The sequence below is a fragment of the Bubalus kerabau genome, chromosome 10 (assembly GCF_029407905.1).
Source record: "Bubalus kerabau isolate K-KA32 ecotype Philippines breed swamp buffalo chromosome 10, PCC_UOA_SB_1v2, whole genome shotgun sequence".
Classification (NCBI taxonomy): Eukaryota; Metazoa; Chordata; class Mammalia; order Artiodactyla; family Bovidae; genus Bubalus; species Bubalus kerabau.
This window is the reverse complement of record NC_073633.1, coordinates 20,532,835-20,559,104: the sequence shown is the minus strand read 5'-3', so window position 1 is coordinate 20,559,104 and position 26,270 is coordinate 20,532,835. Positions and strand designations below refer to the sequence as shown.

Here is a 26,270-nt window from a genome sequence, read left to right as displayed (position 1 = left end):
ATTTCTTCTGACCAAACATGTAAGATGGAAACAAAGTAGTGAAAAGAAATAGGATGGAGGACCCAAAGGATATTAATACTTCAATGAACAATAAAGTGAAAAAAAAAAAAAGACATATAGTACATTCTTAAAAAGTAAATGTTACTCAGTGCAGGTAGGGTGTACCATGGTGAAAAGTCCCACTGAATGATGGGCATAATACAGAGTGCTGATCCATAGAAGAAGTGATGAAGTAGAAACAGTGGAGCATTTCGCCAGTATGATAACATATACTATATATATAATAATATCAGTATAATGATACATTCCATCAGTATAATATATAGTCTTTGATCTAAGAACTAGAAAACCAATTTTAAATTCTAGGCATTGATTTAAAAATCTGCCATGGGCAAGCTTGTGACAGGCAAAACAATGTCCTCTCAAGAATGTCCATGTCCTAACTGCCAGAACCTGTAAGTATGTTAGGTTACATGGCAAAGGGGAGTTAAGGTCATGGGTGGCATTCAAGTTGCTAATCAGCTGACCTTAAAATAGGGAGATTATCTGGACTATCCAGGTAGGCCTAATGTAATCATGAGGGTCCTTAAAAGTGGAGGAAAGAAGGATATGTGGAAGAATGGCTGACAACTTCAACACTGCTGGCTTTGAAGATGGAGGAAGTGGGCCGGGAGCCAAGGAATGTGGGTGGTCGCCAGAAGCTGCAAAAGGCAAGAAAACAGATTCTCCCCATCAGGCCTCCACTGACACTTTGATTTTAGCCTAGTGAGACCTGTGTGACACTTCCAACCAACAGAACTGTAAGATAATCTAGCCTCTTTTTAAGCTTACGGTAATTTGTTATGGTGACAAGAGAAAACTAATACAAGGTTGAATTTGTCCCCAAATCCAAAAACATTCTTAGAACTGGAGATGGTAGCACATGGTTTCAATTTCTTACTAGGACAACTGATGCCTTGCTTTGAAATAATTCAAAGATTATATATGACATCCTCTGAAGCTTCCCCAATATGGGACATCTTGCTGAAACATATCAAATCTGACCATAAACTACTCTTACGCATGCAATGGGAATGCCAAATAAATGTCATTAAACACTTAAATAAAAAGATGACAAAGAAATCAGTGAAACAACAGAAGGTCCTCAAATGGAGCAAATCCCACCTTTTTTTGGGAAATGACGTTAGTTTTGAACCTGAGCAGTCCACAGATATTGCTATGGGATGTGTTTAGCAAAAGCCTCCAAAAAACCTAGGTTTGGCTATTTCACTTTTAAAGGGATTAAAAATGTATATTTATTATTTTAGATATCTCTAGAACTTTTCTAAAGGAACCACACATGAAATATTCAACAAAAATGATATTTCAATAAAATAAAATTCAAATAAGGACACAAGAACGTCTGTGGACTATGAAAGAGAAGATTCACAAACAATCCTGAAATTGATTCCCACAGAAATTATTTTTCTGGACACTGTTGACTGAAGTATAATGTTAACTGAGCAAGATACTACTTTCAGTTTTTTTTATAATAATTTTTTCTTGAAAAAAAGAAAAATCAAGTAACTGCTATATAGATACAGATACTGTTTTAAGAGAGTGAAAACAGCAACATAAGATGATGATTCACATGAAATTAAAATATTTAATAATTCTAGCACTCAGTTATAATCATATGAAACTGCATTACAATGTTTGAAACTGACATGCAAAATTTATAGTAATTTCTGATTCTAAAGGTGGCTTTAAGAATATTTTTTGATAATTCCAGTTCCTCTGCCTCAGGAGAGTTGAGTAAAAACTCAACAAATTTCTCGCAAATGAAAGTAATTAAAATTAAAAAAAAAAATCTAAGAACTATGATTCATGAATAATGATCTAATTTGGCATCATTGTTAATAGAACACAAATTATGTGATTATGTTGAATTCAAAGTTATCTCATCATTTTGCTGAAGTGAAGGCAAGAAAAATAAATTTTATAGAATAAACATGCAAATTTATGAATTATGTGTATGCAGTTCAGTTCAGTTGCTCAGTCATGTCCGATTCTTTGCAACCCCATGAACCGCAGCACGCCAGGCCTCCCTGTCCATCACCAACTCCCGGAGTCCACCCAAATCCATGTCCATTGTGTCAGTGATGCCATCCAACCATCTCATCCTCTGTTGTCCCCTTCTCCTCCTGCCCTCAATCTTTCCCAGCATCAGGGTCTTTTCAAATGAGTCAGCCCTTCACATCAGGTAGCCAAAGTATGGAGTTTCAGCTTCAACATCAGTCCTTCCAATGAACACCAGGACTGATCTCCTTCAGAATGGACTGGTTGGATCTCCTTGCAGTCCAAGGGACTCTCAAGAGTCTTCTCCAACACCACAGTTCAAAAGCATCAATTCTTCGGTGCTCAGCTTTCTTTATAGTCCAACTCTCACATCCATACATGACCACTGGAAAAACCATAGCCTTGACTAGACAGACCTTTGTTGACAAAGTAATGTCTCTGCTTTTTAATATGCTATTATACTCATCCAAACATCACTAATTCATCAACATCATATCCAGACATGTACAATAATAACTAAGTTCAGTTGCTTTGGCATTCTATTGGCATTGTGCTAAGTTGCTTCAGTTGTGTCCAACTCTTTGCAATGCCATGGACTGTAGCCCACTAAGCTCTTCTGTCCATGGATTTCCCAGGCAAGAATAGTGGTATGGGTTGTCATGTCCTCCTCCAGGGGATCTTCCTGACCCAGGGATCGAACCCACGTCTTTTAGGTCCCTTGCATTGGCAGGCAGGTTCTTTACCACTAGCACCACCTGGGAATCACAGTTTTACATATTGTTTTTTGTCATTATGAAGGGATGTTTGTCAAGGTAGAATTTATGTAACTATGAGCTTCATTTTGACTTTTATATATTTAGACATGTAGTCTGTGACCTTTATTTATTCTCCTGATTTACATCCAGCACATGGCAGGGGAAAACCCAGTTTTATTTGCTCATCATGAGAGCACTGAAAGGTGACGACTGTCAAGCCCATTTTACAGATGAGGAAAGTGAAGTTCTATGAGATGGAATTTCCAAAGTCAGAAGAAATAGAAGCAAGATGCAAACCCTTGTTAGTTAGATTGAAAAGCCCAGGATGCTTCACTACATCCAGCCTAGTGGAGTCAAGGATTGCTACAAACATTTCATGGATATGCTAGATGTTATAAAAGTTTTCAGAAGGAAGGGATGGCTGGACCCTTGTGATACAGAAAGGGCCTGGAAGAATAGCTGGGGAACTTCTGGTTGTGGTAGAATGGTGTATTAGATGTCATGAAGATCCTTCAAAGAAAACAATTAAAATGCTACATGAAGCCTGAGTCATGTACTGGATAAATGTATTAGCAAGATGGCACAAAGGAAGGAAGCCATAAAGCCCTCAAACAAAGGAAATCAGGAACTCTATGAGGTAAGCTGCTTTCATCATCAGAGTTTCTGCTGCCAATCTTTGCAAATAAAAGATGAAATCCAAGACCCATCAAAAGCAGGGAATCTAACAGGTGACTTCATCAATAAAACTAGGACTTTAAAGATAAGTGAATGCAAAATAAATCTTACCAGACAGAATAAGACAGTTACAAAAGTTGTCTCTCTGGAAAAAAAAAAATCTCTCCCAAGAATTCAGGACCATCAGCTCATTTTTACAGGGGGTCTGTGGTCCAAATCCATACCACCACCATGGTCCAAGAATTCTCAAGTGGAAAACTTACCATGGTTACAAACAGAAATTAAAGTTTTGTAGTTTCTTCAGGCAAGTAACAAAACAAATGCAAATCCTCTCTGAAGAATTTCTATTTTAATACAAGCATGCACATACCTGGAAACAAAATGCCATGAATGAGAAACAGCAAAAACAGGAGACAGCAGAAAGACCAAAGAACAGATACTGAAATATAAAATAATTATGTTCAAGTATGTTTAAAGAAAGAGCTAAAAAAGAGCTAAACATATAAACAATAAACAAACAGATTTGAAAAGAAGATAATGCAACTTTAAGAAATTAAAAACAAGAACTGAAATAAAAAGTCATTGAAAGGATAAATAGGAGACCACACCAAGTTGAGGGGAAATCAGCCAACTGAAAGTACATTCAAAGAAACTATCCAGGATGCAGTCAGAGAGATTAAGAAATGGAAGATGTGAAAAAGAAAATAAGAGACATAGCAAAAATTCTCTGGAAGGAGAAAATACAATGATTCTGATGTGATATTTGAAGAGATAACTGGTAAATGTCTATAGCTGTTGTTCAGTCGCTAAGTCGAGTCTGACTCTTTGCAGCCCCATAGACTGAAGCACACCAGGCTACCCTGTCTTTCACTATCTCCCAGAGTGTGCTCAAATTCATGTCCACTGAGTAGGTGGTGCTATCTAACCATTTCATCCTCTGCCACCCCCTTCACCTTTGGCTTTCAATCTTACCCAGCATCAGGGGCTTTTCCAATGAGTCGGTTCTTTGCATAAGTGGCCAGAGTATTGGAGTTTCAGCTTCAGCATCAGTCCTTCCAATGAATATTCAGGGTTGAATTCCTTTAGGATGGACTGGTTTGATCTCCTTGAAGTCCAAGAGACTCTCAAGAGTCTTCTCCAGCACCACAATTCAAAAGCATCACATGCCTAGGACATCACATGTCTAGAATTGCTGAAAGCCACTAGTCCTCAGATCCAAGGAGCAGCGCAGAGTAAAGACGGTGCTCACCACATACTCTAAGTGCTTTCTTACACGTCTCAGACCTTCTTGTCGTTAGGTTGGGGCCATGTTGACTGTATCTGGTTGCAATTGATTCCAGGCCAGGGCAGTGAGAGAATGATGCCTTCTTGTCATGGACTTGGGATGCAACCCTTCCACTCTTAAGAACTGAGCCACTCATCCCCCAGTGGAAATCACTTTTGGCTGAAAATGGCTACATTGCCCACTTTATGCTCACTGCTAAGGGGCAGCACACCTCCCCCCAGCTAAGGATGGATACAAAGTCCTGGCTTTCTTTCCTCCTTGGGGACAATTCTGAAGGATCAACTCCACTCCAGAGCTCCCTGGGGGATCAGCTGAGGCCTGTGATGCGACTTTGCCTTCTACCCAAGCCTGCTTCCCCCTCTTACTTAAGTATTGCTCCTCATGAATTCCCCACATGCAGGTCTTTTGCCTCAGAGCCTGTTTCTGGGAAATCCAACCTAAGACATCTCTCTCTCTTCTCCTTCTGTGGCGATGTAGGAGGCCACATGTTCCCGACGGAGCAGCTAGAAGGTGGCCAACCTTTTATTCTCCCGGACACTTCACATTTCCTCACTGACCACTTATCTGTGTAATGTCAGCAAGAAATCAACCTTTGCTCTGTTAACACATTATTGACCACAGACACATTAATACCATGTAAAGACAGCTGGAGTAACCACTAAACTGATAAATTCAGAGAATATATCTAGCATGTTAATTATAAAACAAGGGAAGGGAAAAGAGCATGTTCAAAAGGAAAAAAGAAAAGAATGTAAAACTTAAAGAATGCAGGAAAGGGAGGACAACAGAGAAAACAGGACAAATGCACATAAGATGATCAAAATAAATGCAAATATTTCAATACTCATTATAAATATGAACAGACGAAACCATCCCTCTAAATGACACATGTTGCCAAGCAAGATAAAATCCAACTGTACCATTTACATGAGACACAATTGAAATATAAGGACAAGGAGAGATTACTAGTCAAAGTAAGGAAAGAAATAAATCAGACACATAACAAAAATAAAGCTGGAGTTACTATAGGACTATCAGACAGACGCTAAGACAAAAAGCATTACTAGATATAAAGAGAACCACTTTTAAAAAATAATAAGAATTTTACTTCACCAGGAAGATAAAATTAAGAACTTAGATGGACCTAAAAAACACAGGCTCCAAATATATAAAGCAAAAATTGACTTATCTACATGGAATAATTCACAAATATGACACCACTGTGATGACTTTAACACATTTCAATTATGGATAGCTTAAGCAAGCATAAGTTGCATAAGAAATCAAAATGGAAGTTAGAAGTTAATTAGAACTGCATATGTGGACTTCAGTTAAAGCAATACTCAGGGAGAAATATATATATATATATATATATATATATATATATTTAATTGTTTATATTACGAGGTAGAGTGATTAACTCAAGAAGTTAGAGCAATCATAGCAAAACAAACCCAAAGTAGAAGGAAAATGATAAAAATAACAGAGACATCAGAGATATAAAATACATTATAGAGAGGATCCACCAAGCCCAAATCATCTTCTTTTCAAATATTTTTTTAAAAAGACAAACTGGCAAGATTAACCAAGAAGAAAACATTAAAACAAAGACCACATATTCATGTCAGTTGACATAGAAAAAGCATTTCACAAGATCCAATACCCTTTTGTGACCAGAAAATACTCAGTAAAATAATACAGAACTCCTTTAAACCTAAAAGGCCATCTATGAGAAACCCAGAGCTAACATATAAAAGAATGCTTTCCTCCCGCCATCAGGATGTCTGCTCTCACCACTTCTATTCAATATTGTAGTGGAGTGTCTAGGTAAGTCAACTGGACAAGAGAAAAATAAAAACCATCTAAATTAAAGTGCAGAAGCAAATCTATCTCCATTTGCAGATGATATAATTTTGACATATAGGAATTTGGAAAGGAGTCACTAATATACTGTTAGAACTGTAAATACTGTTAATAAATTAATTCAGCAAGCATGTAGGATACGATATATGCAAAACTTGGTTTTATTTCTATATCCTAGCAAACAAAATCTGAAATAAATTTAAGGAAACAATTCCACTAACAACTGTATCAAAAACCACAAAACACTAGACATGAACTTAAATCATTTTAATGGTACAATTTTACATACTGAAAACTACAAAACTTTGCTGAAAGAAATTAAAGAATACCTAAACAAATGAGAAACGCTGGGCTGGAAGAAGCACAAGCTGGAATCAAGATTGCTGGGAGAAATATCAATAACCTCAGATATGCAGATGACACCACCCTTATGGCAGAAAGTGAAGAGGAACTAAAAAGCCTCTTGATGAAAGTGAAAGAGGAGAGTGAAAAAGTTGGCTTAAAGCTCAACATTCAGAAAACGAAGATCATGGCATCCGGTCCCATCACTTCATGGGAAATAGATGGGGAAATAGTGGAAACAGTCTCAGACTTTATTTTTTTGAACTCCAAAATCACTGCAGATGGTGATTACAGCCATGAAATCAAAAGACGCTTACTCCTTGGAAGGAAAGTTATGACCAACCTAGATAGCATATTGAAAAGCAGAGACATGACTTTGCCAACAAAGGTTCATCTAGTCAAGGCTATGGTTTTTCTATATATATAGTTTTATATATATATATATATATAGTTTTCTATATATATATAGTTTTCTATATATAGGTCTTTAGTTTCTTTAGGTAGATATATTCCTAAGTATTTTATTCTTTTCATTGCAATGGTGAATGGAATTGTTTCCTTAATTTCTCTTTCCGTTTTCTCATTATTAGTGAATAGGAATGCAAGGGATTTCTGTGTGTTGATTTTATATCCTGCAACTTTACTATAGTCATTGATTAGTTCTAGTAATTTTCTGGTGGAGTCTTTAGGGTTTTCTATGTAGAGGATCATGTCATCTGCAAACAGTGAGAGTTTTACTTCTTCTTTTCCAATTTGGATTCCCTTTATTTCTTTTTCTGCTCTGATTGCTGTGGCCAAAACTTCCAAAACTATGTTGAATAGTAATGGTGAAAGTGGGCACCCTTGTCTTGTTCCTGACTTTAGAGGAAATGCTTTCAATTTTTCACCATTGAGGATAATGTTTGCTGTGGGTTTGTCATATATAGCTTATGTTGAGGTATGTTCCTTATATTCCTGCTTTCTGGAGAGTTTTTATCATAAATGGATGTTGAATTTTGTCAAAGGCTTTCTCTGCATCTATTGAGATAATCATATGGTTTTTATTTTTCAATTTGTTAATGTGGTCTATTACATTGATTGATTTGCAGATATTGAAGAATCCTTGCATCCCTGGGATAAAGCTCACTTGGTCATGGTGTATGACCTTTTTAATGTGTTGTTGGATTCTGATTGCTAGAATTTTGTTAAGGATTTTTGCATCTATGTTCATCAGTGATATTGGCCTGTAGTTTTCTTTTTTTGTGGGATCTTTGTCAGGTTTTGGTATTAGGGTGATGGTGGCCTCATAGAATGAGTTTGGAAGTTTACCTTCCTCTGCAATTTTCTGGAAGAGTTGAGCAGGATAGGTGTTAGCTCTTCTCTAAATTTTTGGTAGAATTCAGCTGTGAAGCCGTCTGGACCTGGGCTTTTGTTTGCTGGAAGATTTTTGATTACAGTTTCAATTTCCGTGCTTGTGATGGGTCTGTTAAGATTTTCTATTTCTTCCTGGTCGAGTTTTGGAAAGTTGTACTTTTCTAAGAATTTGTCCATTTCTTCCACGTTGTCCATTTTATTGGCATATAATTGCTGATAGTAGTCTCTTATGATCCTTTGTATTTCTGTGTTGTCTGTTGTGATCTCTCCATTTTCATTTCCAATTTTATTGATTTGATTTTTCTTCCTTTGTTTCTTGATGAGTCTGGCTAATGGTTTGTCAATTTTATTCATCCTTTCAAAGAACCAGCTTTTGGCTTTGTTGATTTTTGCTATGGTCTCTTTTGTTTCTTTTGCATTTATTTCTGCCCTAATTTTTAAGATTTCTTTCCTTCTAACCCTGGGGTTCTTCATTTCTTCCTTTTCTAGTTGCTTTAGGTGTAGAGTTAGGTTATTTATTTGACTTTTTTCTTGTTTCCTGAGGTATGCCTGTATTGCTATGAACTTTCCCCTTAGGACTGATTTTACAGTGTCCCACAGGTTTTGGGTTGTTGTGTTCTCATTTTCACTCATTTCTATGCAAATTTTGATTTCTTTTTTGATTTCTTCTGTGATTTGTTGGTTATTCAGCAGCGTGTTGTTCAGCCTCCACATGTTGGAATTTTTAATAGTTTTTCTCCTGTAATTGAGATCTAATCTTACTGCATTGTGGTCAGAAAAGATGCTTGGAATGATTTCAATTTTTTTTGAATTTACCAAGGCTAGATTTATGGCCCAGGATGTGATCTATCCAGGAGAAGGTTCCATGTGCACTTGAGAAAAAGGTGAAATTCATTGTTTTGGGGTGAACTGTCCTATAGATATCAATTAGGTCTAACTAGTCTACTGTATCATTTAAAGTTTGTGTTTCCTTGTTAATTTTCTGTTTAGTTGATCTATCCATAGGTGTGAGTGGGGTATTAAAGTCTCCCACTATTATTGTGTTATTGTTAATTTCTCCTTTCATACTTGTTAGCATTTGCCTTACATATTGCGGTGCTCCCGTGTTGGGTGCATATATATTTATAATTGTTATATCGTCTTCTTGGATTGATCCTTTGATCATTATGTAGTGACCGTCTTTGTCTCTTTTCACAGCCTTTGTTTTAAAGTCTATTTTGTCTGATATGAGTATTGCTACTCCTGCTTTCTTTTGGTCCCTATCTGCATGGAAAATCTTTTTCCAGCCCTTCACTTTCAGTCTGTATGTGTCCTCTGTTTTGAGGTGGGTCTCTTGTAGACAGCATATGTAGAGGTCTTATTTTTGTATCCATTCAGCCAATCTCTGTCTTTTGGTTGGGGCATTCAACCCATTTACGTTTAAGGTAATTATTGAAAAGTATGATCCCGTTGCCATTTACTTTATTGTTTTGGGTTTGAATTTATACACCATTTTTGTGTTTCCTGTCTAGAGAATATCCTTTAGTATTTGTTGGAGAGTTGGTTTGGTGGTGCTGAATTCTCTCAGCTTTTGCTTGTCTGTAAAGCTTTTGATTTCTCCTTCATATTTGAATGAGATCCTTGCTGGGTACAATAATCTGGGCTGTAGGTTATTTTCTTTCATCACTTTAAGTATGTCTTGCCATTCCTGGCTTGAGTTTCTATTGAAAGATCAGCTGTTATCCTTATGGGAATCCCCTTGTGTGTTATTTGTTGTTTTTCCCTTGCTGCTTTTAATGTTTGTTCTTTGTGTTTGATCTTTGTTAATTTGATTAATATGTGTCTTGGGGTGTTTTGCCTTGGGTTTATCCTGTTTGGGACTCTCTGGGTTTCTTGGACTTGAGTGATTATTTCCTTCCCCATTTTAGGGAAGTTTTCAACTATTATCTCCTCAAGTATTTTCTCATGGTCTTTCTTTTTGTCTTCTTCTTCTGGGACCCCTATGATTCAAATGTTGTAGTGTTTAATATTGTCCTGGAGGTCTCTGAGATTGTCCTCGTTTCTTTTAATTCGTTTTTCTTTTTTCCTCTCTGATTCATTTATTTCTACCATTCTATCTTCTAATTCACTAATCCTATCTTCTGCCTTTGTTATTCTACTATTTGTTGCCTCCAGAGTGTTTTTTATTTCATTTATTGCATTATTCATTATATATTGACTCTTTTTTATTTCTTCTAAGTCCTTGTTAAATCTTTCTTGCATCTTCTCAATCCTTGTCTCCAGGCTATTAATCTGTGATTCCATTTTGATTTCAAGATTTTGGATCAATTTCACTATCATTATTCGGAATTCTTTATCAGGTAGATTCCCTATCTCTTCTTCTTTTGTTTGGTTTGGTGGGCATTTACCCTGTTCCTTTACCTACTGGGTATTCCTCTGTCTCTTCATCTTGTTTATATTGCTGAGTTTGGGATGTCCTTTCTGTATTCTGGCAGTTTGTGGAGTTCTCTTTATTGTGGAGTTTCCTCGCTGTGTGTGGGTTTATACAGGAGGCTTGTCAAGGTTTCTTGGTTAGGGAAGCTTGTGTCGGTGTTTTGGTGGGTGGAGCTGTATTTCTTCTTTCTGGAGTGCAATGAAGTGTCCAGTAATGAGTTATGAGATGTCTATGGTTTTGGGGTGACTTTGGGCAGCCTGTATCTTGAGGCTCAGGGCTGTGTTCCTGTGTTGCTGGAGAATTTGCTTGGTATGTCTTGCCCTGGAACTTGTTGGCCCTTGTGTGGTGCTTGGTTTCAGTGTAGGTATGGAGGTGTTTGACGTGCTTCTGTCAATTAATGTTCCCTGGAGTCAGGAGTTCCCTAGAGTTAGGGTTTGGACTTAAGCCTCCTGCTTCCAGTTATCAGTCTTATTTTTACAGTAGTTTCAAAACTTCTCCTTCTATACAGCACCATTGATAAAACATCTACGTTAAAGATGAAAATTTTCTCCACCATGAGGGCCACCCAGAGAGGTTCACAGCGTTACATGGAGAAGAGAAGAGGGAGGAGGGAGTTAGAGCTGACACAAATGAGATGATGTGGAATCAATAGAGGAGAGAGCGGGCTAGCCAGTAATCACTTCCTTATGTGCACTCCACAATGGACCGCTCAGGATGTTCACGGAATTATACAGAGAAGAGAAGAAGGAGGAAGGAGACAGAGGTGGCCAGGAGGATAAAAGGGGGAATGAAAAGGAGGGAGACAGATCCAGCCAGTAATCAGTTCCCTAAGTGTTCTCCACCATCTGAAACACACAGAAATTCACAGAGTTGCATAGAGTAGAGAGGGGTTAGGAAGGAGACACAGGTGACCTGGTGGAGAAAAAGGAGAGTCCAAAGAGGGAGAGAGCAGTCAAGCCAGTAATCTCGCTCCCTAGTGAAAAATGGGTCCTGAAGATTGGGTTCTTAAAGGTACAAAATTGGTAACAAATACATAAAAGCAAAAATTAAAAATCTAGAGTAGAGTTTGGAATTTCAAAAATACAATGTTAAAGAAAAGAAGGAAAAGAAAGAGAGAAAAAAAAACAAAGTCACAAAAATTATAAAGAAAATATAGGTACAAAATTGATAACAAATACCAAAAAGCAAAAGTTAAAAATCTAGAGTAGAGTCTGGAATTTCAAAAATACAATGTTAAAAAAAGGAAGAAGAAAAAGAAAGAGAGAAAAACAAACAAACAAAAACAAACCAAGTCGCAAAAATTATAAAGAAAATATAGGTACAAAATTGATAACAAATACCAAAAAGCAAAAGTTAAAAATCTAGAGTCTGGAATTTCAAAAATACAATGTCAAAAAAAAGAAGAATAAAGAGAGACAAAACAAACAAAAACAAACCAAGTCACAAAAATTATAAAGAAAATATAGGTACAAAATTGACAACAAATACCAAAAAGCATAAATTAAAAATCTAGAGTAGAGTTTGGAATTTCAGATATACAATGTTATATAAAAGAAGAAGAGAAAGAAAGAGAGAAAAAAAAAGTCACAAAAATTATTAAAAAAATATATATATATATAGGTATAAAATTGATAACAAATACCAAAAAGCTAAAATTAAAAATCTAGAGTTTGGAATTTCAAAAATACAATGTTAAAGAAAAGAAGAAAAAAAAACAAGGTCACAAAAATTATAAAAAATATATATATGAAGTTTGCTTTTTTTAAAAAAAAATAGGGTCTTTTTTTTTTTGCAAAGTAATAGTGGGTTATAAAAGTGAAAATTAAAGGAATAATAGTGGACTTAAAATTTTTTTTTTAAATTAAAAAAGAGAGAGAAAGAATGATCATAAAAGTAGTAAAAATATATCTAGGACTTTCTCTGGTTTTGTTTTGGGTATTGTGGGGTCAGTTCATTTTTGGCTAGTTCCTTGGTCCGACTTATATTTCTCAAGATCTATAGGCCCCTTCCTATGTATTCAGTTCTAACCACAGGGTTTTAATCTATTGCCTGCAGCTTCCAAGGTGGTTCCCTCTGTTATATAGTCTTCTGTTTGCTGGTCTCTTCAGTGTCTGGTTTCTGCCCTGACACAAAGGGGACGGTGGAGGACACTTTTTTTTTTTTTTTAGGCTCACTTGTTCAGTCGCGCTGTGGGGAGGGAGGGACGCTGCAAACAAATAACACTGGCATGTGCTCGCAGTGCCTCAGCCGCACTGGGTCTGCCCCCGCTCACAGCGCGTGTAGCCTCCCTGCCCACACTGCTCAGGCTCTAGGTTGCTCCGCCGGAAACTATCCGTGGCCAGCCCTGGGCTGCCTGCACCTCCCAGGTCCAAGCCGCTCAGGTTCAGGCACTCGGGTAGTCCTCAGAGGCGCAGAGTCGGCTGGGCCAGCGTTTTGTGCCCTTCCCAGGTCTGAGCAGCTCAGGTGATGAGGTGTTTGGCGAGCGTGATTGCCGTGACTTATCACCTCCCCGCCACTCGGTTATCTGGGTGTACCACTGGCACACCTTCTCAGGCGGATGTTGACCGTCCAGACCCCCCAAGAAGTTTTAGTTAGCAAAGAAGCCTGCTTACAGTTTTGTAGATAATGTCTCTCTGGGGCTGCGATTGCCCCCTTCCGGCTCTGGCTGCCTGTCACCAGACGGGGACGGTCTGCAGCCGGCTATCTCTGTACAGTCCTTTGTTCCGTGCGCGGGCCTGGCGGTGTCTTAGGTTAGGGCTGGCTTTTCACGTGGTAGATATCCCACGGTCTGGTTTGCTAGCCCAAATTATTTCGCTCAGGTAGCGCTCGGGGTATTCAGGCCAGATCCTTACTCTAAGCGATGCAGCCCACACCGCGCCTCCCTGCCCAGCCCCTGCTTGCTAATGGCGGATGCAGGCGTCTGCGCTGCTTTTCCGCTGGGGGAGTTACCGTAGGGCTAGTAATCTGCGGGTTTTAATTGTTTATTTATTTTTCCTCCCTGTTATGTTGCCCTCTGTGCTTCCAAGGCTCGGCACAGATTCGGCAGTGAGAAGGTTTCCTGGTGTTTGGAAACTTCTCTCTTTTTAAGACTCCCTTCCTGGGATGGAGCTCCGTCCCTCCCTCTTTTGTCTCTTTTTTTGTCTTATATATTTTTTCCTACCTCCTTTCGAAGAGATGGGTTGCTTTTCTGGGTGCCTGATGTCCTCTGCCGGCATTCAGAAGTTGTTTTGTGGAATTTACTCTGCGTTTAAATGTTCTTTTGATGAATTTGTGGGGGAGAAAGTGTTCTCCTCGTCCTACTCCTCTGCCATCTTAGCTCCTCCTCCCCAAACGTTTTTAAGATGTAACACCCAAAACATAAGCGACAGATGAAAGATAATATTTAGATAATATTAAATTTTAAAACTTTCATGTTTCCAGGGATACCATGAATAACAAGAAAATGCAACACACAGAATGGGAGAAAACATTTTCAAACCATGTATCTGATAAGGGACTTGTGTTCAAAAAAGAACTCATACAACTCAGCAACAAGGACAAATGACCCCACTTAAACATTGGCCAAAGACTCGAATGGACATTTTCCTGAAGAAAGTATATAAATGGCCAATAAGCACATGAAAAGAGGCTCAATATCACTAATCTTTAGGAAAATTCAAATCAAAACTACAGTGAGATGTCACTTCATATCCGTCAGGATGGCTACTATCAAAAAAAAAACAGAAAATACCAGTCATCTAAATTTAAGGACAGTCTACAAAAAGAAGGAAATTCTGATATACGCAGACATCGTATAACATCGATAAACTTGAAGACATTATGCTCAGTAAAATAAGACAGTCACAAAAAGACAGATACTGTATAATTTCACTTGCACAAAGTACTTAAAGTAGTCAAAGCCATAAAGACAAAAAGTATTAATGGTAGTAGTCAGAGACTGGCCAGGGGAAAATGGGGAGTTCTTATTTAATGGGTACAGAGTCTCAGTCTTACAAGATAAAAAGGGTTATGGAGATGAATGGTAGTGATGGCTGCAGAATGAGGTGAATGTATTTAACACCACAGAACTGTGCACTTAAAAATAGTTAAGATGGTACATTTTATGTTAAGCATATTTTGCCACAATAAAAATAAAAGTTACTCCTAGATTTATCATGTGGCCCAGCAATCCCACTCCTAGGTGTATACCTAGAGAATTGAAAATATGTCCACACAAAAACTTGTACACAAATAACTCATACATAGCATTACTCATAATAACCAAAAAAAAAAAAAAAAATGGGAACAACCTAAGTGTTCACCAAGTGATAAATTAATAAACAAACTGGTATATCCATAAATGGATACTATTCAGCCACAAAAACAAATAAAGTACTAATCCATGCCACAGCACATATAAACCTTGAAAACACTATGCTGAGTGAAGAAGGCATTCTAAGAAGGCCACCTACTGCATGGTCCCATTTACATGAAATATCCAGAACAGGCACATTCACAGAGACAAAGTAAATCAGTGGTTGCCATCAGCCTAGGAGTGGGGGCAGAGGGAAATGCCTGCTAATTGTACAGATTTTCTTACTAGAGTGATGAAAACATTCTAAAGTTGACCGTGGTGATGGTTTTGTACAACATACTTTGTGTGTGTCAACATATTAAAACTCACTGAGCTGTATACTCTTAAAGGGAGTATTTTATGGTAGTACCAGCGCTAGTCACTCAGTCGTGTCCAGTTCTCTGCAACCCCACGGCCTGGGCTCCTCTGTCCATTGGATTCTCAAGGCAAGAATACTGGAGTGGGTTGCCGTTTCCTTCTCCAGGGGATCTTCCCGACCCAGGGATTGAACCTGGGTCTCCCACATTGCAGGCAGATTCTTTACCATCCGAGCCACCAGGAAGCCCCATAAATTATATTTTAACAAAACTGTTTAAAACAAACTTTCAACAGAGAAAATTCAGCTGTAGCATCAAGTTGTCCCTTGCACAGTTCCCCCGTGTCATTCACATAGAGCAAGAGATAAATGATGCTCCCCTGAGGTGAGCAACATGATGGCCCTGATCAAACAGCTTTAGAGGTAAATCCCACCAAGCAGTCAGGAATGCATAATTCCAATACTATACAATTTTTTCTATAGAATAAAATTGCAACACTCTCCAACTCATCTATGGTTGGCATCATCTTAATCCCCAGTGCAGGCAAGGGCAGTATAAGAAAGAAAAATTACAGGCCAACTCAGTAAATAGATTGAAGGAGCCTAGTCAAAAATATCAGCTGATTGCAGCAACAGATTAAGAACATACTCCATCATGACCAAGTAATATTTAAATGCAATGTCGGTTTAACATTAGTAAGTCAATCAATGTAATTAACCATATTAACAACTTTCAAATGAGTCATATATGACCATCTCAAAAGATATATGATAGAAAAAAGAACTTATTACTGATTAGAGGGGGAAAAAAATCCTAGGAAACAAGGGATAGAAAGGCAGGTTATTTAAATATACACACCCAGAGAAAGAGCTAACACTAAGTAACAAAATGCTGAAAGCATTTCTTTGGATTAAAATCAAGAACAATACAAAGGTGCCTGCAATCACAATTCACTTTAACAAACCTTCTGATTCCCACGGTGGTGATCTAGGCACCCACTTTGAGAAATCCTGGGTTGGAGAAACCAGTTGCTATGAGCTGACCCCTTGCTTCCAGGCGCCCAAGCCCACCCACCCAGCACCACTGATTTGGCTCTGCTTCTGCTCCTTCATAATTAGCCCAACACTCTATTTCATTTTTCCTGGATCGTCACAGTATATCTGTGAGACAGATATTATCTCCATTTCACAGACAAGGACACTGAGTCTTGTCCAAATTCCCACCATAAGTGGCAGAGTACAGTGCAAAGCTGAGAAGAGTTTTGCTTTTCCTCTCTAGAGTCAGCACCTCAGGAACCCTCCTGCCTGTGCCCCTAAATTAAGGCCTCCCGGACAATGTGGTGAGTTTACCTGTAGTCTGGGGGCCAGGGCTATCATTAACAAAAGATCCTCAATATGACCCAAAATACTCTTGTTTCCTGGCCAAGGGTCATGCCATGTTGCACATGAACTTGCTGTCTAGACGTCCCTGTTTGTCTCTAGGTTGGGTTTGTGTAGGAATCAACACCTAGACATTTATTCCATTCTTTGAGCTCTGTGTTCACGTCTTTCAGAGCTCCCTAGTGTACCCAGGTCTGTTTTTAGGCACCAGGGAGACTTGAAATTATGAGGCATGCACCTGAGTCACACCTCCTACAGGAAGAGAGAACTGTCCTTTCCTGTAAATAAGCCCTTAGCAGGATTGTGCCGGAATAAAGGATGCCAAGAGGTGGTGCTCCACCCCCTCACTGATGGGTGAAGCTCAGAGAAGGTATGGAAGTGGCCTAGGCCACACAGCTGGCTAATATATGAAGGGACAGGTGGCTGTTCAGAGCAGCGTGCAGAGGTGTCAACCAACAGCTGAAGGGAGAGGGCACCAGCAGCTCCATGGAGGAGTCAGAAAGGAGGATGGATGAAATGGAGGGGAGAAGATGGAGTAACCTTCTTCAAACAGAGGTCAAGAAAAGAGAATGTCCAATCCAGTGGGGAGACTAGAGAGAGCACCAGTGTGGCTGGAGAAGTGGGTTTATGGATAAAAAACAGTGGAGGAGGTGGATAGGGGTCAGGCCAGGGAATACCAGGCAGGGAGCTGGGGAGGGAGTCTATGGCAGGGGCAGCTCAATGCCTCCTCCCAACACACTCCACCCCTTCAAGTGCAGAGGGCGCAGGCGAGTTGATAATAACAGCCAACGTTACTGACTTCATCACATGCCACGTACTTCCATAGGGTGCCTCACTTAATCTTCACCACTACCCTAGGAAGCAGATTCTAGCACCACCCCATTTTACAGATGCAGAAACTAAGGTCGGGAGATTAAGGTCACTCTGTGGACCAAGTATTGGAACCCAAAGAGCCCACCAAAAGTAAGCTTAACATTTCTATGAAGTCTCCTATTTTAAATATTCATGCAAACTATGCATTTTCTCCTTAATATGCTTGCATCTGAATATTTTTAAGATGTCATTCCTCCTCCCCAACTAAATCCTCAAGTAAAACCACTCTCCAGACAGGCAGAGCCACTGTGTTCCCCCTGGGGCCACATGAACCTTGCACATGATTCTGGGAAGCCAAGTAGTGGATATGGGAGCCAAAGGAAAGTTTTGAAGGAAACAGATGTGAGACGTGATGTTGGTCTCTGCCTCTAACTAGTGCCATTGTACTAAAAAGAAAACTGTCATCTCCATCATTTATGGAAAACTGGACGGAAGACAGATCATCTTCAGCCTCAGGGGCCATCTGGGTCCTTATCCTCAGAACCCCCATACATTCAGAACCCTAGCAGGTGACCCAAGATCCCTGTGAGAACACTTTCTCTCTTGTATTTCTTTCCTGGGCACAGTCTTGAACCCAGCCTTGACCAAAACGCCCAGGAAGACATCCAAGAAGATACCTATAACCTCTGCCCCAAGAATCCCCACACCTGTCCCATGGTTTCCCAGCTCCATGTCTTCACTCATACCATTCCTTCCACCTGGAGTGCTCTCCCCACCCTCCCCTACCCATCCTCAAAATGCATCTTACAGCTCATCCCCTTCATGGAGCCTTCCCTGATCCCCTCCTCCCCCAAGCGACCAACCCCTCCTCTGAACAAATCTGCCCCTCTCTGAGCATATACCCTAACCCACCTGGCCATGGACGTGCTCCTGCGCGGTTTTAAATCTTCCCAACCAACACAGAGCCCCTTAAGGGCAGGCTTGGTATGTGATTCTTCTTTGCGCTCCACACACAGAAACGCCTTGCACGTAGTAGGCAGTCAATAAAAATGTCAAGTGCGTGGATCAAAGGATCACTCTGTTTCCCTACTCACCACAGCCACTAGTTCTCTGTGGGTAGAACCAGCCAGGGAAACGCACCAGGAAGACACCCCCAGCCTCGTGAGAGTGCAGGCAGGACCCTGCTCGACAGCATTGTGGGGACCCGGGTTCGTTTCCAGCGTGTCTGTTACGTTCTGCATCCTCAACTCTACCCTCCAACAGCTCCACACCCTTTTGATTTCACCCCAATGCCTGCTGGCATCACCTAGCCTTGCAGGCTTTTAGGGAGAGGGTCTAGTGGTCTGTCTCCTCTTACTCTTCCACTCACGGCGCCAAGATTGTTTGGGACTTTGTTTTTTTGGGGGGCAGGGGAGTCATAAGGGCTGGGCAGTCAGCTGGGTGGAAAGGAGCTCTCACCCACCTTTCCCGTGACATCTTCCAGGTGAAACGTCTCACCATGAAGTAACAGTTATTCTTTTTCAGTCAAAAAGGAAAGAAACATGGACACTTCCCTGGTGGTCCAGTGGTTAAGACTCTGTGCAGGGGACACAGGTTCAATTCCTGGTTCAGGAACTAAGATCCCACATGCCTCATCACCAAAAAAAAAAAAAAAAATTAAAGGAAGGAAATATGACACCAAAACAAGGGTGTAAGGAGATGACATTACTTGGCAAGGGCGGGAGGAGATGCACCACTGGCCACAGCTCGCAGGCAGCATGGCCTCACCTAAGTCTCACTAAAAACACAGACTGTCACTGCATTCCAGGCGTTTCAGGGTAGCTGCCCCCGAGAACTCAGGCAAAGGAGGTGCAACAAGTCTCCCTGATTGCCTCAACTCACACCTGGCTCAGGCCTCCTGCAAGGAAGAGCAGCAGCAAAGCCACACTCAGGTGACTCTGCCCTTCGCCTGCTTCCAAGCACCCACGAGAGACGATACTTAAAAAGCTGCCACTCAGCCGGTGCTGCTGGCTTCATCTCTGCAGCCTGACTCTGTAGTCTCAATAATGGCTCTGTTTCAGGAGAAAATACAGATGTCACAGGCAAGAGCTACAACTCAAATACAGTTTTAGGATCACTTCCATTTTCAGGTTTGGTGCAGGTGAGGGAAACAGGCAGCCTGAATTCCCCAAGGGAGTCCATGAGGGACTCCTTGCAGAGGGTGGGTCTACACAGAGAAGACGGGGTGGAGACACAGCAGCCGGCATGTTGCAGAGGCCAAGCCCTGGTCGCAGCCTGGAACTCAACCACTGGAACGAGAGCACATACCTGGGGCACCTGCTCCATGCTCAGCAGCCTGGGTAGCTTCAGGCTCAGCATCTTGAAGTCGGGCTGGGAAGACCGGTGGGTGACAGCCGGTCCCTGTCACCAGGATTTGCTCAAAGTTCTGACATGGCTCCGGGCGCCTCTGGCCAGCCGGATCTGAGCCGCTTCACTGAAAGAGGACAGCGGGAAGAACTCCAGTGAGTGTCAGCCTAACTCCAGCTGGGTCAAGACTGTTTAACTACAGAACAGACCTTTGCTTGTGATGGCAAAATAACCAGGCTGCCTTAAAAACAACAGAGAAACAGACTGCTGAGTCATTCACTCTGAGAGCGATGGAGGAAGGTAATTAAATCACAATATGGCAATCATAAAATTATAGCAATGGAAAGGGCCACGGAGGTTACCCAGTGCCCTCGTGTTACACAAGAGGGTCAGAGGCGTAGCGCAACCTCCCCAAGGCCACACAGCTTAGGGAGAGCTTGGGGCTGCTCACTCTCCCTGCATCAGGTGCTACCCCTGGACAGACAGTGTGATCCAGGTCTGGCCTACCAAGAGCTGTCCTCCAAATCACCCAGAGAGGCAGCTTTTCCAGAAGGCTCACGGGGGCGGGGCTGCCCTGAGACGCACAGAAGGACCAGGCCAGGCCAAGCCAATCTAAGGCACTTGGAGTCAAAGCAACAGGACTGTTTAAATGCAGGATTAACAGCTACGAGTAATGTAAACTAGAGGAACCCAAAGCCAAGGAAAAGGCCCAAGAAACTGAAAAGTACTATTAGTAGCTGGGCTCAGCAAAAGAATGAGCAGAGCTAGGAATTTACCACAGTCAATGCCTCATCTACTCCCATAATCACTGGGCCAGAATCTGCCGCCTCTTTAGAGCTCCCAAAGGGTTCTGTCCCTGCCTCCAAAAGGCCTGAAGACCTGGCTTGTACCTCTCTCGTAGCACCAACCACATCTGACTGCAGGCGGAGCTACCTTGTCTCCCCTGCACACACCCAGCCCCTACCAACTGGGGAGGATGATCCCGAGATGGCCGGAATCTCAGGGTGTGTGCTTGGCTCATCCTGGGCCTTCAGCAAATGCTTTTTTAATGATGCAAAGTTGTTCACCCTTTGAACCTAAGGTGTGCTTTTGCTTCTGCGCTTTGTTTATACTTTTGCTTCTTATTATAGTTCCTTATTGTTCCATGTGTTATTATCTGAAACTATGTAGCAAAATACAATGTAGTTCAGTTCAGTCACTCAGTCGAGTCCTACTCTTTGCGACCCCACGAATCGCAGCACGCCAGGCCTCCCTGTCCATCACCAACTCCCGGAGTTCACTCAGACTCATGTCCATCTAGTCGGTGATGCCATCCAGCCATCTCATCCTCTGTCGCCCCCTTCTCCTCCTGCCTCCAATCCCTCCCAGCATCAGGGTCTTTTCCAATGAGTCAACTCTTCACATGAGGTGGCCAAAGTACTGGAGTTTCAGCTTTAGCATCATTCCTTCCAAAGAACACCCGGGGCTGATCTCCTTCAGAATGGACTGGTTGGATCTCCTTGCAGTCCAAGGGACTCTCAAGTTATGTTTCATCATAAATATGCTTTTATTAAAAACACTGGGGTAAGTAATTATTCACCACAGTCAAAAGGTGGCAGTGAAAGGGATAGAAAAGAATAATTAAAATAGTTGGTATAGAAATCCCACTACGGGATTAAAGACAGGGAGGGAATTTTAAGGCTGTTTAGGAAACTGTTGTAAGCCAGTGACCACTCAAGAAAGGAATCCAGTAACCTAGCAACAATCTACACTACCTTGAAAGAAGACCAGGTGCATCCAAGCGCATCCAGGCACACTCAAGCCACAAACCCTGACAGTTAAAATACAGGACAATGTGGAATCTGAGTTTTGTTATGTGAAGTCAGGGAGCTAATGGTCCTTGAAGAGCAGAATCTCTGACTGTAGTCAAGAGAGGAAAATATGTGAAAGGGGAAAGAAACTAGGTGAAAGGGGACATTACACCAAAGTCTGAGATGAATTACCATATTTTAGTAATGTTATCATCCTTTTGCTAATATACATATGATTTAACAGGGCCATCACAGTCCTGGTTAGACCACACAGGGTCAAAGGAGGAATTAATGATGTAAACCTTGATGTCTGCCCAAAAATGAGGAAGGAGGTCGTCTTCTCCCCTCCTCACTTTTTCTCTGATTCTAAGATGTAGCTCTCTTTGTTCTAGGGGCTGAGCTCCCTTGCCTGCCCACTGTATCTCTTATAAGCATCCTATACTAATAAACTCACTCTTTGCCTATGGCTTTGCCTCATGCTGAATTCTTTTTGCAGTGAGACAAAAGAACCTCAGCTTGATAAGCCCTGACACCAGGCAAGTGGTTTCAATTAAAAGAGTGGGTTTGAGTCCCCTCCTAAATCAGTGCTCATGGGTTCAAATCCCATCCAAGGAGTGTGGCTTCAGAAACAACTCAAGCTCCCATCAGCTCGTGGATAGATAAATTAGCAAATAAACAAGATGCAGTCTACACATGCAAAAGAATATTACTCAGTTTTAAAAAGGAATGAAGTTTTAATGCATGGATGAAACTTGAAAAAATTACACCAGGTGAAATAAGCCAGTCTCAAAAGGCCAAATATTGTACGATTCCAGTTATATGAGGGGCCTGGCATAGGGGAATTTACAGAGCCAGAAAAGAGGTTGGAGCTGTTGTTTAAGGGGTACGGGGTTTCTGTTTGGGAGGATTAAAAGTTCTCAAAAGGGGTAGTGGTGATGATTGCTCAATACTATAAATGTAAAATGTACTTAAAAATGATACATTTTATGTTGTGTCTATTTTACCACGTTAAAAAAGTAGTTACAGAACATTTCTGAATGACAAAATAATAGAGAAAATAATTTTTTTTTAAATATTACATTTTACCTGGGTACATTTTGGCCAGGTTAAAAAAGAAGAGTTGATACTTTGCAAACAAATGAGCAGCAGCTGCGTAAGTGGACCTGGCAGGTCTTGGTTCTCCTGGATTTCCAGCCTCAATTACCAAGCCACTTTTACCCCCAGATGCACCATTACCTCCCCTGGCAGCAGGAAGAGAGCTGACAGTCTCAGCTTGAGTCTCCAGGGGAATATCGCAAAAACCCCTAGCAATAACGGGGCCAAGGCTGCGTCTCCATGGGCCGGCCTACCTTGGTCCCCTGGTTCTCCCTGAATTTCAATGTCATGAGCAAGAAAAAGGAAAGAAACGGTCCCTACCCTCACAGCACACACCATCCAGGAAGACTGGCCCAATGAAACATACGACAGGAGGGCAATACTAAGTAGCATATGATTCATCCTCTTCTTCATTCAGCCAAGGTGTCTGGCATTTTTATCATGTAATGAATAAGAGTAAGGGCTCAATGTAAAGATGATTACACCCTGTGAGCTGCAGCAGCTGGAGGGAAAACATGAGGATTTAGCTGAAATAAAAATTGCATGGGTTTGTGACACACAGGATGGAGGAAAATAGATGTCCAGGAAAAGCGAAGATGAAAAGGCTGTCCTTGTCTCCAAGAAATGCATAAAGAAAAAGATAAGACAGATATGAACTCAACTAACCAGGACGTCACCCTTGAAGGCGAGGACCTCCCACCCACTCTGCGTCAGGCCTGTGCTGGCCACCTTGCCCACCCATCTGGTCTCTCACCCTCACCACCCTGGCTCATATCGCCAGGCAGAGCAGTTCAGGGCCTCCGGACTGGATTAAAGCCACATCGGTTCCAAGACCAGTTCGCCATTTCCTGTGCAATTCCAGGCAAGCAACGTAACTCCTTGTGCCTCAGTTTCCCCATCTGTGAAATGGAAAAAACAGTGGTACTTTCTTCCTAGTGTGGTGGTTATGATTAAATGAGAGAAGAACCCATGCAAAGGGCCTGCCCTCAGGGAAAGGGCCAATAAGCACTTGCTCCTGTTACTAATTTTCAGATAGGAAAATTAATTTTCTATTTTACAGGCAGGAAAACCAAGGTGTTGAAAAGTGAGGGGGCTTGCAGATCTCACAGATAGTAGATAGAGCTATCATTTGATTTCTGGTTTGCGTGGATGGAGGTAGAGGAGGGTTGGGGTGCAGATGGTGATGCTTCTGGAGTTGTGTTATTTGATCTAAGGGCTACAGGCTGCATAGAGTTTGGGGGCTTTGAAAGGACACTCTGTGGGCCCCTAAGCTGCACTTCAGGGACCATTTTTTTGGGGGGGGTTAGGGGGTTGTACCAGTAACTAGGAGAACAAGGAAGTGACTTCTCCCCTATTTTAACCAGAAGATGTCTTAGTTTTTTTCTGAATTATAGTGGAAACATAAGTCCTCTCTTTGAGAAGAAAACATTAAGAAGCATAAGTTTCCTTTTAAAAAGAGAAGTGAAGGACTTTCAACTGTGATCCCGTGGTTAAGAATCTGCCTTCCAAGGCAGGGATCACAGGTTTGACCCCTGGTTGGGAAACTAAGATCCCTCACACTGTGGGTCAACTAAGCCCTTCAAAAAATAAAATAAAATTAAAAAGAGAGAATTTATTTTGATTAAAGAGAGTCAAGTTTGGGCTTCCCTGGTGGCTCAGACAGTAAAGAATCTGCCTGCAATGCAGGAGACGGAGCTTTGATCCCTGGGTCAGGAAGATCCCCTGGAGAAGGGAATGGCAGCCCACTCCAGTATTCTTGTCTGGAGAAGTCCATGGACAGAGGAGCCTGGCAGCCTACAGTCCGTGGGGTCCCATAGAGTCAGATGCCACTGAGCAACTAACACTTTAACTATCTGTCTCAGGCTAGTGCTCCATCCATATTCCTGGTCTCCCCACTCGCGCTCCCTCACTGCCCCCCACCCAGTAAACATTAGCCTACACACTGTATCCCAGGCCTGAAAGGACATGGCCAGCTAAACATCACCTCCCGAATATGTTTACATATTAGGTAGCTGAATATAAACAGATGACCTACTTCCCACATGAGAGTCCAAAAAAAAAAAAAAAAAAAAAGAAAGAAAAGCCCACCAGGTGCCTCTGTCCATGGAATTCTCCAGGCAAGAATAATGAAGTGGGTTGCCATTCCCTTCTCCAGGGGATCTTCCCAACCCAGGACTGAACCCTGGGTCTCCCATATTGCAGGCAGATTCAGGTCCCTGGGTCTCCTGTATTGCAGGCAGATTCTTTACTACCTGAGCCACCAGGGAAGCCTGATAACTTCTAGGGATGCAAATGAACTAGTACAAACTCTCTTTATTTAATTTTTTTTCTTTGCCATTCTTTGTTTTTTATTTATTTATTTCAATTGAAGGCTAATTACTTTACAATATTGTATTGGTTTTGCCATACATTGACATGAATCAGCCATGGGTGTATATGTGTTCCCCATTCTAAACCCCTCTCCCCACTCCCTCCCCATCCCATCCCTCTGGGTCATCCCAGTGCACCAGCCCTGAGCACCCTGTCTCATGCATCGAACCTGGACTGGCGATCTGTTTCACATATGATAATATATATGTTTCAATGCTATTCTCTCAAATCATCCCACCCTTGCCTTCTCCCACAGAGTCCAAAAGTCTGTTCTTTACATCTGTGTCTCTTTTGCCATCTTGCATATAGGGTCATCGTCACCATCTTTCTAAATTCCATATATATGCGTTAGTATACTGTATTGGTGTTTTTCTTTCTGACTTACTTCACTCTGTATAACAGGCTCCAATTTCATCTACCTCATTAGAACTGACTCAAATGCATTCTTTTTAATAGCTGAGTAATACCCCATTGTGTATATGTACCACAGCTGTCTTATCCATTCGTCTGCCAGTGGACATCTAGGTTGCTTCCATGTCCTGGCTATTGTAAACAGTGCTGCGATGAACACTGGGGTACACGTGTCTCTTTCAATTCTGGTTTCCTTGGTGTGTATGCCCAGCAGTGGAATTGCTGGGTCATATGGCCACCTCATGCAAAGAGTTGACTCATTGGAAAAGACTCTGATGCTGGGAGGGATTGGGGGCAGGAGGAAAAGGGGACGACAGAGGATGAGATGGCTGGATGGCATCGCTGACTCGATGGACGTGAGTCTGAGTGAACACCGGGAGTTGGTGATGGACAGGGAGGCCTGGCGTGCTGCGATTCATGGGGTCGCAAAGAGTCGGACACGACTGAGTGACTGAACTGAAATGAACTGATGGCAATTCTATTCCCAGTTTTTTAAGGAATCTCCACACTGTTCTCCATAGTTTCTGTACTAGTTTGCATTCCCACCAACAGTGTAAGAGGGTTCCCTTTTCTCCACACCCTCTCCAGCATTTATTGCTTGTAGACTTTTGGATCGCAGCCATTCTGACTGGTGTGAGATGGTATACCTCACTGTGGTTTTGATTTGCATTT

At 41.4% G+C, this 26,270-nt stretch overlaps 1 protein-coding gene across 1 annotated transcript in view; it reads right to left on the bottom strand.

The window, feature by feature from the left end:
• The window catches only part of PAQR5 (progestin and adipoQ receptor family member 5), a 97,567-nt gene that overhangs the window by 37,418 nt on the left and 33,879 nt on the right, over window positions 1–26,270 (bottom strand). The window contains exon 2 of the mRNA XM_055536845.1: window positions 19,894–20,059. Coding sequence (XP_055392820.1) covers window positions 19,894–19,944 — 51 coding nt within the window. The 5' untranslated portion in view covers window positions 19,945–20,059. The remainder of the gene's footprint in view (window positions 1–19,893; window positions 20,060–26,270) is intronic.